This window comes from Protopterus annectens, chromosome 13.part0 (genome assembly GCF_019279795.1).
Source record: "Protopterus annectens isolate FY-2018-M chromosome 13.part0, PAN1.0, whole genome shotgun sequence".
NCBI lineage: Eukaryota > Metazoa > Chordata > Ceratodontiformes > Protopteridae > Protopterus > Protopterus annectens.
Window position 1 is genome coordinate 858,916,008 of NC_056747.1, and position 16,431 is coordinate 858,932,438.

Consider the following 16,431-nt stretch of genomic DNA (forward strand, 5'->3'; position numbering starts at 1 on the left):
TGTGTGTGTGTGTGTGTGTGTGTGTGTGTGTGTGTGTGTGTGTGTGTGTGTGTGTGTGTGTGTGTGTGTGTGTGTGTGTGTGTGTGTGTGTGGAGCTGGTGTATACAACTTATGGAGTACAGAGGCAAAATCCTCCACATACCTTGTTTATGTACATGTAAACCAGAAAAGCTGTTGCACAGTTCATAAGGGTGCATGGCAAACAGTAACAGAACATTAAAAACAAGTCAAGTCAAGCCAACACCAAATTGTAAATCACCTTGTTTAAAAAGGGAATTTTTTTTTTTTAACATAATTAGTCTGCATTAAGATGAGCAAACTGTGGTCAAAAGAGGAGTGCCCTTAGAAATCCACGACAAGTCATCCGTCTTTTGAAGTAAACCATTCACAGAAGTATCCAAACTGTTGTAATTCATGACAAAAAGATAGGAGAAAAATACAAATACTTTTTGTAAAATCACTCACAGGAGTCAGGAACGCAACCAGTGTCCAAACCAGAAAGGCTGTTGCATGATTTAGAATGGTGCGTAGGAAACGTAGTGCACAAAACACCAAAAACTGGTCCATTCAGCATCAGATTATAAAATTTACTAAAATTCACCTTTTTTAAACTGAGACATGTTGCCCTTAGAAATCCAAGATGAATCAAAGTAAACCATTCATGAAAGTGTACATGTAATCAGATATTGTGTTAACACATCAAATTGCAGTGCTGAAAAAACAAACAAAAAATCAATAACATGCACAGTTGCCCACTCAAATGGATGAAATGTTCTCCATCACCCACATGCAACACAAACTACACCTAACGCTTACCTAAAACTGACATACATTATCAAAACACATGCATATGTAACAATCTCCTAACTCTTCCCCAAATTTAGGAAGCCAGAGATGCCCAAAACATTTGACTCCCAATAACTACAACATCAGGAAGAATGTGCACTGCTAATACAAAACTATAAAACATGAGATGTGGGGAATTTCGCCTTCATACTTTATAAATTGTTTGCACCAGCTCCCTGTTGTATATCTGCAGTCCCAATGAATTTTGTACTACACCACTATTGATGTAAACAACTTGAATAAAGCGTTGGTCAATCAGCCGTACCTTAAAAGATTCAAGTCATGCAGTACACTGACCATCTGCGTGAAGCTGACCAACTACATTTTATCATATATTTAGAAAAATGCAACATTCCATGTATTTTGTGACCTGATGTACCAGAAAGAAGGCTTCTGTCTGTGGTAACTGCATGCAGGAATTTAGCTAATGACTTCTCTTATTGAATGGGTTTCTTTGATGACATTCTTTGTATGAGATACTCAGTTCTAGCCTGGTATTCTCTTTTTGTCAAAGCACATCTGTCAGCCATCTCTGCCCGCGTGCCTTTAGGTTCACCACTTTCTTCACATTTTGAGGTCAGACAGTTTTTTTGAAAGGTATTCTACACTTTAGACCTCTAAATAGAGCTGTCCCTCCTTCTTGGGAACTAAATTGTGTCTTGGAAGAATTCATCCTTGCTCTGTTTGAACTGGTCAGCTCTGTCCCCTTTCAGAACAAGAAGCTAGGCCTTCCATTTTCTCAGTAAGTAATTCATTTCTAACTGGATTTCTAACAGTATTTCTTTCTATTGTTTTTTTCATGGAAAATGTCTCCTTGGTCTGGTAAAAGACCACTCCCATGAGGACAGTTGCTTTCTTTGATGCCTTATTCAAAGGTCTAGATTCTAGATCTGTCCTAAAAGTAGCTACTTGGGCTTCTGTCCACACTTTTACCAAAAGATTACAAGACTGCTTTCTACAAGGATACAGCTTGTTTTGTTAGATCTGTCCTTCAAGGAATTGTAGGCAATAGTTCTGTACCTCTATTCTCCTCCTTTCCTATTTAGGCAGCTTTAGAAATCTACAAGCAATCAATAGTACTGTAACAGTGATCCAAGAAAGGACATTGTGCAGTCTTGTAAGATGTTGCCATAACTGCAAATGCCTGAGTGATCACCGTTACAGTATTTCATCCCACCCTCCTTCCCCTTATTGGCTGAGGTGGGAGGTTGCTTCCCCAAGTAGTTGCTTCTGCTTTAATACCTTTCTCTGGGGCAAGAAAATAATGAGGTAATTTGCACCTGTATGTCCTTTGTGTACCTCCTAACACCTACAGACTTGGTCATACAGCAGATGGTTAGCATGAGAGTAAGGTGTCCAGGCTTTGGTATGCTGATGAGATGTATGGCTGTCCTTGGCAGGATATTTCAACAGTTACACTGATCTTTGAAGCAGTATTACTAAGTTCTTGCACAACTGTACTTTTATCTGCTGGTGTAGATTTAGGTCCCTGGTTCTGGTGTTTGTGGAAATAGACTAGTGGAGATCAGGATAACTGGATCTCTAACGACATTAGAAAGTGAGGCATAGGTTTCCCTCAAGTATGTACTGTACTGAATAAAGGGACAGTGCTTCCAGCCTGTCTCGGCAGCGTAGGGTCTGTAAATCCCATGATCTTTTTAATCTTGCAAGGTATGTCTAATGCAGTACATCAAAAAGTGGGTGGTTGTACTCTGTTATTAGCCTAATTAGTGCTGAATATAAGGGAACAGTGACCCCTCTAGATCTAGATGGTATTTATTCCCTTGTCAAGCAGCTGTGCTAAGGAGGATTTTCTGACTCAGTGATTTAACAGGAAGAAATCTCTCATCGTTCTTTTATCCTAGAGCTTGGGTAGCTTATGCTTTTTCATTGAAAATTGAACACCTGGTCATTGCTGTTCATCCAAATTGCTACCGTTTGGCGTATCCTGCTTCCACTTTCGTGTTTCTCTTGCAGGTCTTTCACAGTACCTGCTAGGTTTGGATTGACACCCCAGGGGTTTTCACGTTCCAGGCAACTGGTTGAGGTTTTATTTATTGAGAGATATATTTCTGTATTATACACACACACACACACACACACACACACACACACACACGTACATATCTATATGGAGGAATTGTGTGTGTGTGTGTGTGTGTGTGTGTGTGTGTGTGTGTGTAATTATACACACACACACACTTGGCATTCCCTCTTTGGGTGCTAAGTAATGCACAGATTTATTACATTTGATGTTTTCTAACACATTGATCTGACTGAAGGAGTCTGATATTTAGGTAATTTTGACTTGTAATATGTAGGAACTGTAATATTTAGGAAATGTTATGTAATATTGATGTATGTTATGGCTGTACTCTTCAGTGACTCTTGGGTCATTGCTGAATATGGTCTTTGGACAAGCCGACACTTTGCCTGGGTTAATAAATGCAAAATTGATGGGTAAAAAATAAGTGTACTGTAACTGCTAAACTGCTCTCTTGTACACAACATACAAGCAAATATGTGTAAGAGTTGCATTTGCATGTAAACGCACTTGTATTTATCTTTCCAAACATTGTCATTAAATGTTTGAATTTCAGAGCATTGAAAAAAGTGCTTAAAGACATTTGATTGAGAGATCAGAGGAAGCACTTTAAAAATGTAAGAGGGTGGCAGCAAGCCCCTGTTAAACTTCACAAGTGCGCAACCTCAGAGGAAAAAAAAAAGCCCACACAACTTGAATCATTGCGGGTGCATAAATAGAAAATTCATATAGTACCAGTGATTGATTTAATACATATATCCATTTTGGGAGACAGATGAATAACTTCATATATTTCTACTTGCCTGTTTTGTTTTGTGTTGCCAAACCACATTCTGTGAAATGTCTGAGTATGCGAGTAAATCAGTTTTCTGCAATTTTTCAGCGTTTTGTGATTCAACCAAATGAAGAGGAATTGGGTGTGTGCTTGTGTGTAGATGATATAAAGTGGGTTTATGTCAGTAAATTGAGATAAAGTCTGTTATGAACAGTCAAACCATAGTCCATTAAATTGAAATGCGTTGCTGAAATCCTCTGAAGTACAGGCTAAATACCTTTTTATGCTATTTTTGCAGGGTTGGCACCCCCCCCCCACTCTCTCCACTAACTCATATGTACTAACCCAAGATTTGCACATTGGGGGATCAATCCCTTAAAAAACAGTTTAGAGATTACAGAAGAGAAAGCCTGTGCAGTTACTTGCAAGAGCAGTGTTTTCACAGATGGCCTAGACTTACCTAATCCCCATCTTTCTTTCTTGCTAGTATACTACAGTTACAACTCTCTGATCCAACTACCAGGACCACAGAAATCTCAAACCCTGTGAAACATTCCCCCCTTTCCAGATTACAGTGGGATAGTGTGGTTTGCTGTGTTATTTTGCAGTTTTGCTTTTTTTTCCATTTTGTGCTTATTAATTGACAATTTAACACAAGTTTCCCAAGGTTTATACAGGTTGCAAGTAGAAAGTAGAAGGGTATGAATTCAAATCCAAGGCTTTGCAGGATGACTCTCTTCAGCAGTTCATAAACTGATAGACGCAAGACCTCTGAAGTGCAAGCTTGTTGTAGCTTATGCTGAATTTTATTTAAAACGTTGTTGGGTGTATCTTTAAGTATTTTTTTATTTATTCTGTTTTATTTTGAATGAAGCATTTTCAGACTGTCGTCTAAAGGAACATTTCCATTGTTTAATGGAATGTCATGGCTGTCAAAATACAAACTAGCAAATGGTCTGTGTAGAATGGCCTTCTGAGCCCTGAAATTTCAACAAATTCATATACGTCTCTGTGGGAGTAGAAGTTCAGTCCCAGATGCAACTGTATATGTATTTTTTGTCATTTCCCAGAAAAAACCTTGTACTATATTTTCATACTCGTGTAAAAGTTTTCCCTTTCCTTGAACACACTCAACAATGTGTCTCTCTCAGAATAAAAGCTCTTACCTCTTGGACTTTTACATGCAAAGGTAATATTATAGTGTCCCATACCTCGTGTCTATTTAGTTCATTGTTTTTAATTTGTATTCTCACTACAACTTTCTTTTTCATACTGTCATCTTTTTTTTTTTTCTTTCTGCTCATAGCTGCTTCCGACTGTCTCTGCATATATATTTTTTTCTTTAGTGTAACATCCCTTTTTAGGATTACCTCAGACTCTTTCTCTTGTATTTTCTCCTTTTATCTTTCCCCATGAAACGTCTCTTCCATTCTCCGGTTCATTCTGGTTTCTCATCTTCTGCAGTATGTCATCCCGCAAACCTCCTGACTGGAGAGTTGTAGCAACATATTCTTCTATCGCCATCTCCAATCCTGCAAACAAATTCTCTTGAAAAACGACCTGTGAATCTTTTATTGCCTTACATACATCTCCCTGCAAGCTGGTGTTTTCCCTATGCTCCTTCGTCACTCGCTTCATGCCACAAACTGTTCTTCCTGCCATCCCATTAATGGGACATGTGTGCACATTCATCGCCAACACTTCTGTGAATACTGATTGCTGTCAAGTAGGGGAAACTCCCCAAAGCCCTGGCCAAATTTCCCCTAGTAGTATAAATACCAACTTAGGTCTCACCTGAAAAGAGCCAACTAGCTTAGTGGGACTAACCTACTCAGCAAAGAATAAATAATTGTCTCCAGCTATTCCTTCTGTTCTTAAGAGGAAAGCATTCTGTCAAAATATGGAGCAAGGTTTTAGCATGGAACACACAGATTAGCATTCCAGCATAGCAAATGCTTGACTCAACCTTGAACCAAAAGCAGAGGGCAAGACAGAATTTTGCATGTTCTTGATTGCAGTGCTTGACTTTTAAGTTTTTGTTTTCAAAATAGTTTGTGAATTGTATGAAAAAAATTGCCCATATTGTGGGAAAAGATCTGCTTAGAGACCAGCTAAGGCACTCTGCAAATTAGGGCAGTTGAGACCACAATTAAATGATGCTCCAGTAGTAAAAATGTTGGTTAATTTAAAAAGATGCTTCAGTAATAACTTTTTATCACTTCGCAGTACTTAAATGTTTGTCAGTATTTGTTCTGCAGAAAAGTTGAAAGTAATGTTAGTTTGAAGTAATGTTAAGTTCATAATAAATATACGGTACTTATTTGCTGCTTGCATGTAGACCTCGGACTTTCCAATTCTTGACTCTAGCTGGACGGCCCAGGAGGAAATGGCTCTGTTGGAGGCAGTAATGGACTGTGGATTTGGAAACTGGTAAGGTGCTCTTTTAAATATTGCTCAAAATTGAGTTAAAATAAACAATAGTTTGTTGTATTTTTAGTTTTCGTTTTCTTCCCACATTAATCGTCTGCCATTGGCCTTGTCCTGGTGCCCCTCTTCAGTCATCTGCTCCACTTTCCTTAACATCTGTCCATCTTAACCCTTTGGACTGGGACCCCTTAAGGGAATTTCTTAATGTAAGCAGCTGGATGAATTTTACAGTGAGGAGTTACAATGGTACAGCATCATTCTGACAACTTTAAAGGGCTTTTTTGAATGTTAACCTTCTTTGTCTTCCAGTACGCAGTTTGCATTATATGTGCACAACACATATCTCTGGACTAACCTATTTGGTTTCCATAAATTACTGCTAGTCCTTGTCTGTAACCTCCATGCCTTCTCCAGCATAGGCAAGTTTGTGAAAATGCAGATCAGCCCTATCCCTCCTTGCTAACTCCTCATGGAACTGGGTTGGCTAATGAAACCCGAGTCACTTTGATCACAGTTAGGGCTCCATGTCTCTGTGCCAGAGCAATGGCTTTTTTAGAATAAAAAAATTAATTGCAAACTGAAGGGGTAGCTGTGTTTTGTGTTTCATAATATACTGCATTGAATAGTTTTGTTTTCTGTTTCGCAACAACACTTTTGATGGAAGTAGTGTGATTTTTCACTCTTGTTTTTTTGACATTTGTAACCTCAAAGCTGCAATTTAAAGTTATTGCATATGCTTCATAGAAATGAAAAGGTCTTGTGTCTTGTAGGCAAGATGTGGCCAACCAGATTCGTACAAAGACAAAAGAAGAGTGTGAAAAGCACTATATGAAACACTTCATCAACAATCCACTTTTCTCTTCAACCTTACTGACTCTAAAGCAGGTGGAGGAAGCAAAGAGCGCTGACATGGCCATCACATTTCACCGTGAGTGAACTGTAAACCAGAAAAGCACAGTACTGGACCCCTGAATTTGTGATCTGTTGGAACTACCTTGTTGTTTTGTGGTGTCTTGTGTAGTGCCTATAGCCTTTGTTTGCCAAGAACTGTAGTCACATTAGGATGAAAGACTAGGCGATGACCTCTGTATGTTACTTTTGCAGTCATAACTTGTAGGGATTTCAGTTACTGATGGAGTCTGATATCTAACCTGATCTTCAGTGCTGAGAACCCTTCCTCTAGGGCTTGTCTGATGTCACTTTACCCTTGGGCACCTCCATAAATGTTTTATAGGTGGCATCTGCCCATGGTTTCTCTAGATGTTCTTCGTGATTCACTGTTGTAGTCATCATCTGTGGGTTATCCCTGCTGTGGTAGCCCTTGGCCGACCAGAATACCAGAGTCGGTGTTTTTCTGTGTTGCCTGCTGTCGCTTGTTGACTACTTTCAGGTCACCAATGCTATTAAGCAAGGCAGCCAACACCATTACATCAGTCTTTCTTTCTTGTCGTAGAACCCGTATCAGAAGCAGTTCGCAAGTGTGCCGGTCGGTCGCTACCAGAGCTCGAATTACAGCTGAAAACGTCTAAAGCCAAGTACCCCATTGGGGATCCTTTTTTTCTTGCACTAACCAATGTCTGAAAAAGTTAACAATTGTCTCGCCTGTGGAAAGCAGATCCCACTCCGAGACTTCCATTCATACTGCGTTACTTGTTTAGGCCCAGACCACGACATCCCCACAGGTTCTGTGCCCTCTTTAACGCGAGAACCATTCGTCGTAGAGCTGTTATTGTAGACAGGTATTTTCGTCTTCCATCTTCACATTCCGAAATGGCATCCGTCAGGCAACAGTCTGTAGACATTCTGAAAAAATGTAAAGATAAAGATAGCGACAGACCACACAAGGCTAAGCCTTCCGATGATGCTACCGCTAAGCAGGTCGTCAGTTCTCCGGAATTCAGTGAGGGCTTTCGCTGCCCCTGATGCCCAATATGATATCTACACAGGCCTCTACTGAGACCCTTTCAGAGTCTGGTATGCCGCAAAAATGTTTTTCATCTTCTGAGCCTTTGGTTGTCTCTGCCTCGGTTGGGTCCGGAGCTTCTATGCAGGCACCGGCTTCCGAGGAGGCCTTTCGCACTACCGATTTCTAGACAAAAACAGACATCTTCTCATCTGACTACCATTTCTCTCAGACCTATTGATACTCTTAGGCATAGAAGCAGGTCACTCCTAGAAAATCTACCTCTAGCCACTGTCTTACTCCTGCTCCACCACCCCAAGCCCAAATGCTTAAGATGGCGGAGGATCTTATCACCCTTATCAAGGGTAGTCAGGCCACAACTTCTAAAAGGGAAGGACACCCTTCTCCTGAAATAATGACAGAGCAGGATTCTGAGGAATCTGATTAGTCAGATTTTGAAGAGGAACAACAACCTCCGACTGCTTATGAGGATTCAGATGCAGAGGAATCCATTCCTTTTGCCTCCCCACCAGAAGACCTTCCGTTTGGAGAAACCGTTCACACCCTCAGGGAACATTCCCACTGGGAATCTCAGGACTTACCTCAGTCTAAGAAAAGACCAATAGAGTTTCTAGGCCTTCCCCAGCACAGACCCCTGGCCATCCCCCTTATCTTAGAAGTGGTGGATGATGTTTTCCATGAATCCAGCTTGGCCCCTGACACCCTCCCACCTGCTCTCAGTAAACCTGACCGGTATTAGAGTCCCGGATTCTCACAAATACCTGGACAGATATCCTGCTGTAGACCTGGAGGTCATTACCTAGGGACCTAAAGGAGCTAAGGCTAGTTCTACAAAGAACCCTATTCCTTCCTTCTGACAAGGATTCCACAGCTCTGGACAGATGAGATAAAGTATACACCCCTACAACCTTAGCTATCGGAGCACTCAACTGTCAGTTCCATATGTTAAAATATCAACAACACACTTTGGAACTATTAAAGCAAAAGATTTCTGCCTTTCCTGACTGTACCAATTCAAAAGAGTTAGCAGATTTACTGCATTCTACTTCACAAGTGGCCAAACACTCATTGCACTGTGGATATGATGCCCTGGAATCCTGAAGCAGGGCAGCAGTGTCAGGATCTGTCATTAGGAGACATGCGTGGTTGAAGGAACAACCTCTCCCTGATTATGTCAAGTCTAAATTAATTGATGCACCCTTGGATAAGGACCGCTTGTTTGGAGTAGAAGCAGAAGAGGTGCTTAAAAAGATGGAAGACAAAGCAAAATCTGTGCAAACAGTAAAATATTTCTCTCAGGTTCAACCTCCTAGGTTCAGCAGGAATTTTCCCTCTAAGCACTGGTCCTTTCCTGCACCTAGCAGACAGGGGCAAGGTAAGCCCCACAGGGACAGACCACCCAGGCCCCTATCCCAGGGACAGCAGAGAACCAAACAGTGGACCACTTCTGCCCCAGAGGCAGGGAGTTCTAAGCTATCCTTCTATGGCAAAAACTCTCCCCCCTCTGCCCTCTCACTCACCAGAAGCTTGGAGGAAGGCTCTCTCTGCAAAGAAAATTGGCTTTCTGTAATAAAGGACCAGTGGGTCGTAAAGATAATTTTTCAGGGATACAAATTCTCTTTCAATGAACTCCCAATTCCAAGAGGGTACCCAGGCTTGCCTCCAAATCAGTGGGCAAGAGGCATTGAAACCTGTCCAAACTCTCATATCCCAGGGGGCAGTAGAACCTGTTCCCGCAGATCAAACATGCAAAGTCTTTTATTCCAGACTATACCTTGCTCCAAGAAAAGAGGGCACTTGGCACCCCATCCTGGATCTACCCATTCTGAACACCTCCCTGGTGGTCCCCAAATTCAAAATGCTAACTTTGCAGCAGCTACTGCCTATGCTGACCAAAAATGCCTGGTTAGTGACCCTAGACCTAAAAGATGCCTACCTCCACATCCCCATAAGGGAATCCTGCAGGAAATTCCTGCACTTCAGAGCAGGGTCACAACACTTTTAGTTCTCTCTGTTGCCCTTTGGCTCATCTACTTCTCCCAGGGTATTCCCCAAATGCTTAGCCCTGGCCATAGCATTTTTCAGACAGAGAAATATACAGATTTATCCTTATCTGGACGACTGCCTTATTCAGGCAGAGTGCAAAGAAAAGCTGCTCCAGGACCTCTTCTTTGTTAAAACCCTCCTAACTTCCTTAGGGTTCACCATCAATGAGAAGAAATCAAAGCAAACACCCTCCAGGAGGATTATTTTCTTGGGAACACTGCTGGACACAGCATCCCAAATGACATTCCTATCCCCAGAAAAGCAGAGCTTCCTGCTTCTCTACTTTACCCAGCTGGCTTCCAGAAGTCACCTCATGGTGAGGAAGTTCCTGCAAGCCTTGGGGTACATGGCATCTTGCATCCTTCTAATTCCTCTGGCCAGCCTTCACATGAGAAAACTTCAGTGGTATCTAAAGAACCTTTGGTGTCAGCACTCAAAGCCTCCGGAGACCGCTCTCCCACTGATCCCCTGTATAGGGGCAGAGTTTCTGTGGTGGGCAGGGCCCTGTGCCAAGAACAAGGGTCTTCCCTTCATCCTCCGCCCTACCAGGCAAGACCATCACCACCGACGCCTCAGACATTGCTTGGGGCGCTCACCTAACAGGCAGGTACACCCAAGGTCTTTGGCATGCCCAGCACCTTCCCTTACACATCAACCATAAGGAACTGATGGCAGTACAAAAGGCTCTTGACATCCTTCAAACTCCATCTCAGGCCAGGGGTTCTCCTTATCAAAATGGACAACACCACAGTAATGTGGTACATCAACAAACAGGGAGTGACCTCTGTGCAGGCTAGCCATGAACCTCTGGCTGACTGCATCCTCCATGGGATTACACCTAATAGCCCAATACGTACCAGGGATCAACAACACCCTGGCAGACCACTTGAGCAGAAACTTACTGGACCCCCATGAATGGCAGCTCCACAGAAAAATCTTTTTGCAAGTCACTCAGGAGTGGGGAACTCCGGAGGTGGATCTCTTCGCACTTCAACTACCAGCTAAAAAAATTCTGTATCAGGGAGTATCACTGCCTAGCGTGGAAGGTGGCCTGACCTTCCCGTGGAACTCCCTCTTTGTGTATGCATTCCCTTCTCTGCCTCTTATACCCAAGGTACTGATAAAGATAAGGGAGAGACCAAAGGCCATCTTCATTGCTCCAGATTGGCCCAGACAGCATTGGTACCCCTTACTGCACAGCCAGACATCATAGCCTCCCAAGCAGCTTCCCCAACCTCAGACCTCTTGACTCGGGCGGGGAGGGAGGATGCTGCACCCAGACTTGCAGACTCTAAAACTGTCAACATGGCTAATACTCTAAAAGCAAACAAGGGGGGAACCCCTGTTAAGCAAACGGGCTGTTAAGCAAACGGGTCCTAAACATTATCACAGAGGCCAGAAGGAAGGCCCAGTACCAGAAAATCCTACACAGGGAAATTGAAAAGATTCTGCTCCTGGAGCCATCCCTCTTATCCTGGACTATCTAGTGGAGTTGCTCAATAGTGGCCTCTCCTTTTTCTCTTCTATTAAAATGCACGCCTCCGGCATTTCAGCTCATTTCGATACAGACCAGCCCCTGTTCTCACATCCTTTGATTAAACATTTCCACAAAGGGCTTCTAATATCAGACCTCCCAGAAGGCCACCTACTCCAGCCTTGGACCTGAATTATGTTTTGGAAAAACTAACCTTACTACCCTTCGAACCTGCTGCTTCAGCAGAATTGAATTACTTTTTCTGGAAGACTGCTTTCCTACTAGCTATCGCCTCAGCCAGAAGGATTTCAGAACTTCAGGCACTGATGGCCATTGAGCCCTTCATCATTTTCCATGCAGACAGGGTCTTCTTGAGGACTAACCCCTCTTTTATGTCCAAGGTGGTATCAAAATGTGACTCCAGGCCATACATCTACCCACCTTCTTCCCTAACCCTCAAAACAAGAGGGAAATAATTCTGCACTCACTAAACATGCACAGACGGTGCAGATACTACCCGGACCATACTAAACCCTTCAGGAAAACAGACCAACTTCTTATCAGCTTTGCCCCAGGGGCTGAGGGAAAGGCCATTTTCAAGCAAACCATTTCAAATGGATATCACACTGTATCCATTTCTGTTACAGATTACATTGAAACCACCCCTCAAGTCTATTCATACCCATTCCACTAGGGCAGCCTCCACTTCCACAGCATTCCTCAGAGGAGATTCCATGAGGGGCATCTTGGAAGCTGACACCTGGACCTCTGTCAGTACCTTTATAAAGCATTACCACCTACCTCTTTTCTCTAAGGCTAGGGAAGGTTTGCCTCTGCAGTTCTGCAGGGCATGCTTACCCATGCCTAGGTCTCTTAACTAATCCTTCCACCCCTCTCCTCAGCTTTCCGAATCCTCCCACAAGTGATGACTGCAACAGTGAAACACGAAGAACATAGTACAGTTGTGTACACTTACCATAAATGTAGATGTTCTAGTGTATTCACTGTTGCAGTCCTGGGTCCCCCCCTTCCTTCTCCCTTGTATCCACTTTCCTTAGGGAGACATAAGCTTCTTATGGTGGTTGTTAGCCACCAGGACCACGTTACCATATTTCATTGGGCTTCTGACATGATTAGGGCAAGAAAAACTGATGTAATGGCATCTGCTGCCTTGCTTTATAGCACTGACGACCTGACGTCAGTCAACAAGCAACAGCAGCTGACGCAGAAAAACATTGAGTCTGGTATTTGGGCCGGCACAGGGCTACCACAGCAGGGATAACCCACAGGTGATGACTGCAACAGCAAATACACTTAAACATCTGCATTTATGGTAAGTGTAGACAACTGTACTTTCTCTCGTCACATAAATTATTGCTTCAAGACTGTGCATTATGGTGAGATGTCACATCAGCTGTATGACTTAATAGCATCAAGAGATCATACCCCATTGGGAAACCATGTTTTTTTTCTTCCATGCTAATTCTTGTATGTATTTATTTTTGCTGCTGTTTGTATTTATGTTCTACAGACATTGAAGAATGGACTTCATTCATGGAGATGTGTGATATGTCCACTCCTGATAAGTCAAAAAAAAAAAAAGTTAGATTTGTTTATAAGCACCAAACTTCCCATGGAGACTCCAGTGTTTCACCTCAGCCGAGAGCACAATGTGGCTGACTTACAGTATCCGTGAAGGGTTTCATTGTAAGACCATTAAGAGAAGGCAGGAAGCCCTTCAGGCATGCTGGGCCAAAAAGACTTGTGGTGTTGCAGTAGTAATCAGCCATGTTTGTGGGTTTGCAGCAACAGGATGGCACAGATGTTTACCCTAAAAAGAAAAAAATATTTCCATGGGAAGAGAGAAGGAGAGCTTGGAACTTTCAAATCCAGTGGACACCCTTGTGGTCCAAAACAACTGATGAAACTCTGCACCAGATTTCCAAACAAGACTGGCTTGAGCAGTGGATGCTTTCTCCTTAGTTTGGTTATGTCTTTCTTTCCCTCCCAAACCCTCACTCGGCAAGGTAGCCCAACAGTTAGAGAAGGAACAATAAGTGATTTTGATTGCTCCATTCTGGCACAAGCAGCACTGGTCCTCTTACCATATTCAGATGGCAAGGGAAAAGCCTGTAGTGCCACCTTAACATGTGAACCTCCTGATGCAGTGCTGGGGGTCCCGTAATGCACCCCAAACTGTCCACACTCAAACACTGTGCTATGGTCACTTTTTTTCTGAAGATTTACTGATGAACATTAGGAAGCTTGAAGGCCAAATACCCATAAGTCATACCTAGTTAAATGGAAAAGATGGTCTCTCCTTTGTCAAAAGAGGCACTAGCACCTACAGCAAGTGGCTGTGCATTTGATTCTTCAGTACTTGTCTGAGCTGCTCTCTTTGGGTTTTGGGTCTAGCTCTGAAGGTACACCTCTTGGCTATTTCCTTATGCCTGCCTGTTAGCACCCCCCATTTGTGTCCAGGCACTCCTGCCCTGTGAAGCATTTTCTTAAGGACATACTTCACCTGAGGCCTCCCAGGTAAGGAGTGGTCCCAGCTTGGGATATTTATCTTTCAAAAACTGACCTTACCATGTTTTAAACCATCTGCTCCTGCATCTGTGAAATTCCTCACCAGAAAATATGTACTTAAAATAACTGTAACCTGCTAGGAAAGTTTCTGAACTGTAGTTTGTCATAATAAAGAAGCCTTTACTGCAGTTTCATAAAGACCATGTGACCCTGCACACTGACCCCTCCTTTACAGCAAAAATATTTAGAAAAGTAACCCTGAACCAAGCTATTCAACTTTTAAGTTTTTTGTTCTTGAATCCAGAAAAATAAGGGAGAAAAACTCCTGCACTCCATGGATATGCATAGACAGTTGAGGTACCAATAGATGGACCTAAACTAAACATTTCCTTTGTGAAAGCCAAGTAGGAATTTTTTTCCACACCTTTTGACCACCCACTCTTTGTTGATCATCACTTCCCTTCTGGCAGTTGATAATTTTTCTCCTCATCACCAGAGCAAGGTCAGACTTGAGGGGGCTGTCATTTAGATAGCCATCAGGAGTGGTTTGAGGATTTTCTCTTGTGACCCTGTCTCCCTGCACAAGCTTGGCTAAGCAAGAAGAAGTAGGGCTTGTGAGTGGGCTGACTGCACATGCTGTCCCTCACTCTGTAAGGGATGTTGCCAGCAAACAACCCTGCCCTAACTCTGAGGCAAGACAAGTGATTTCCGCATTCCTTACCAGGGAAATCACACTTTCCTCTGAGAGCGGTGAGAAGTCAATGTCCTTTCACTCCCTACTCAGCTTTTTCAGTGCCCTGCTGCTAATTGAACCCAGGTCACATGGGTTGCTGTCGGGTTTCTATCCCTGTGCCCCATAAGACCAAGCAAACCATTTCAAAGTGGCTTGTAATTTTCATTACTTTTGCTATAAGACTCCTTGCAAGGGGTTGCAGCCATTCAGCAAATGTTAAAGTAACTACTATGGCCTACTATAGCCTTCCTAAAAGGGTTTATTGCCCATGGCTTTCTAGAAACTACCACTTGGTCCTTGAGTCATGCCTTTCTAAACACTACATACCAGCTGTGCTATTTGAGGCTAGGGCTGGATTTGTCACTGCTGTCCTTTTATGACCTCTTCCAGTCCTAATCTGAGGACTAAATTAACCACCCTCTTCATCTGCATAAACTTTGTGAATCTTCTTTATATGCTCTGACTACCTCAGTGACCTGTGAAGAACATGTAGGCAACTTAAACATAGTTTTAGATGTTGAGTGTAATCATTGTTGTACCCTTTTCCCCTTCTTTTTCCTTTCTGTTGCATTTTGGCTGTGTATGGTCAGGATGGGAATCCATATATCCCTCTCCCTTCATTTCTGTACTTGCTGACATTTTCATCTTCAGATTCCTTAAGGAGTTTTATATTCTGTACGTCATGGGCTGCACCCACGGGGTAAGCCGTTCTAGCAGACCCTGACATGTGCATTTCTGTACCCTGTTTGGGAGTAAGAAAGAACCCAAGGTAATGTGGGCAGACACCGGCTATATACCGGGTACATGGAGGTACCTGAGCTAAGGTAATGTTAACCTGGTGATGAGGAATGGGTTCTTGGATCTGAAAGTCGGGCTGGAAGTTGTACTCTGCCAGATGCAGAGATCCCTGTAAGTTATGTATGCAGTTGTCCACACTTGAATGTCTACTCAAGTGTACTTTACCTTGTTACATTTGTCTGTGCCTGTTAATGCATTTCTCCTCCTGTCCCACTTCTTGAGCGTATGTAGAACTGTAGGTAAGTTAAGGCATCCTTGTTTAATTTGGGGCATCCGTGCTAGTTGACCTTTTATGAAACATAACCTGTTCAGTCCCTTGCTGTAACTCAGAAATACTTCACATTCATTGCACTGCGATTGTGGGTGTGTGTGGGTATGTGTGTATATAGACACACAATGTAAAAGCCGTCATTGTCATTTTCAGTTCACATTGAACTGAACCAGCTTTTCTGAAGTTCACCAAAATGAAGTGTGATGAAATGTTCGACATTTAATTAAGTTTAATTTCTTTTGAGTTTCTAATATGATAATGGGGAATGGGCCCCATTCCCAAGTGAGTGTATGATTAAAGTTTGTGTTTGTATAATAAAATAGTGTAAGGTTTCATCTGGGAGAGTGCCCCAACAGGTAAAGGAAATTGGCATAGGTAGGGTTGTTTTAGTGAGCCAGTTTTAAGAATAGCCTTTGCTGTAATATCCGATAGGGAGAGAATAGAATTATTATATGAGAGAATGCTCTTAAGCAAGGATATGGGGACTGGTCCCTTTCAGCAGAAATACCTCAAGTTTACATCATAGCAGTCAGCTGTACACCTGACCCCTTTTAAGGCTAGGGT

At 42.6% G+C, this 16,431-nt stretch overlaps 1 protein-coding gene across 1 annotated transcript in view; it reads left to right on the forward strand.

Moving 5' to 3' along the window:
• TADA2A (transcriptional adaptor 2A) overlaps positions 1 to 16,431 on the forward strand; it is a 461,073-nt gene that overhangs the window by 81,472 nt on the left and 363,170 nt on the right. The window contains exons 4-5 of the mRNA XM_044054901.1: positions 6,004 to 6,095; positions 6,863 to 7,020. Coding sequence (XP_043910836.1) covers positions 6,004 to 6,095; positions 6,863 to 7,020 — 250 coding nt within the window. The remainder of the gene's footprint in view (positions 1 to 6,003; positions 6,096 to 6,862; positions 7,021 to 16,431) is intronic.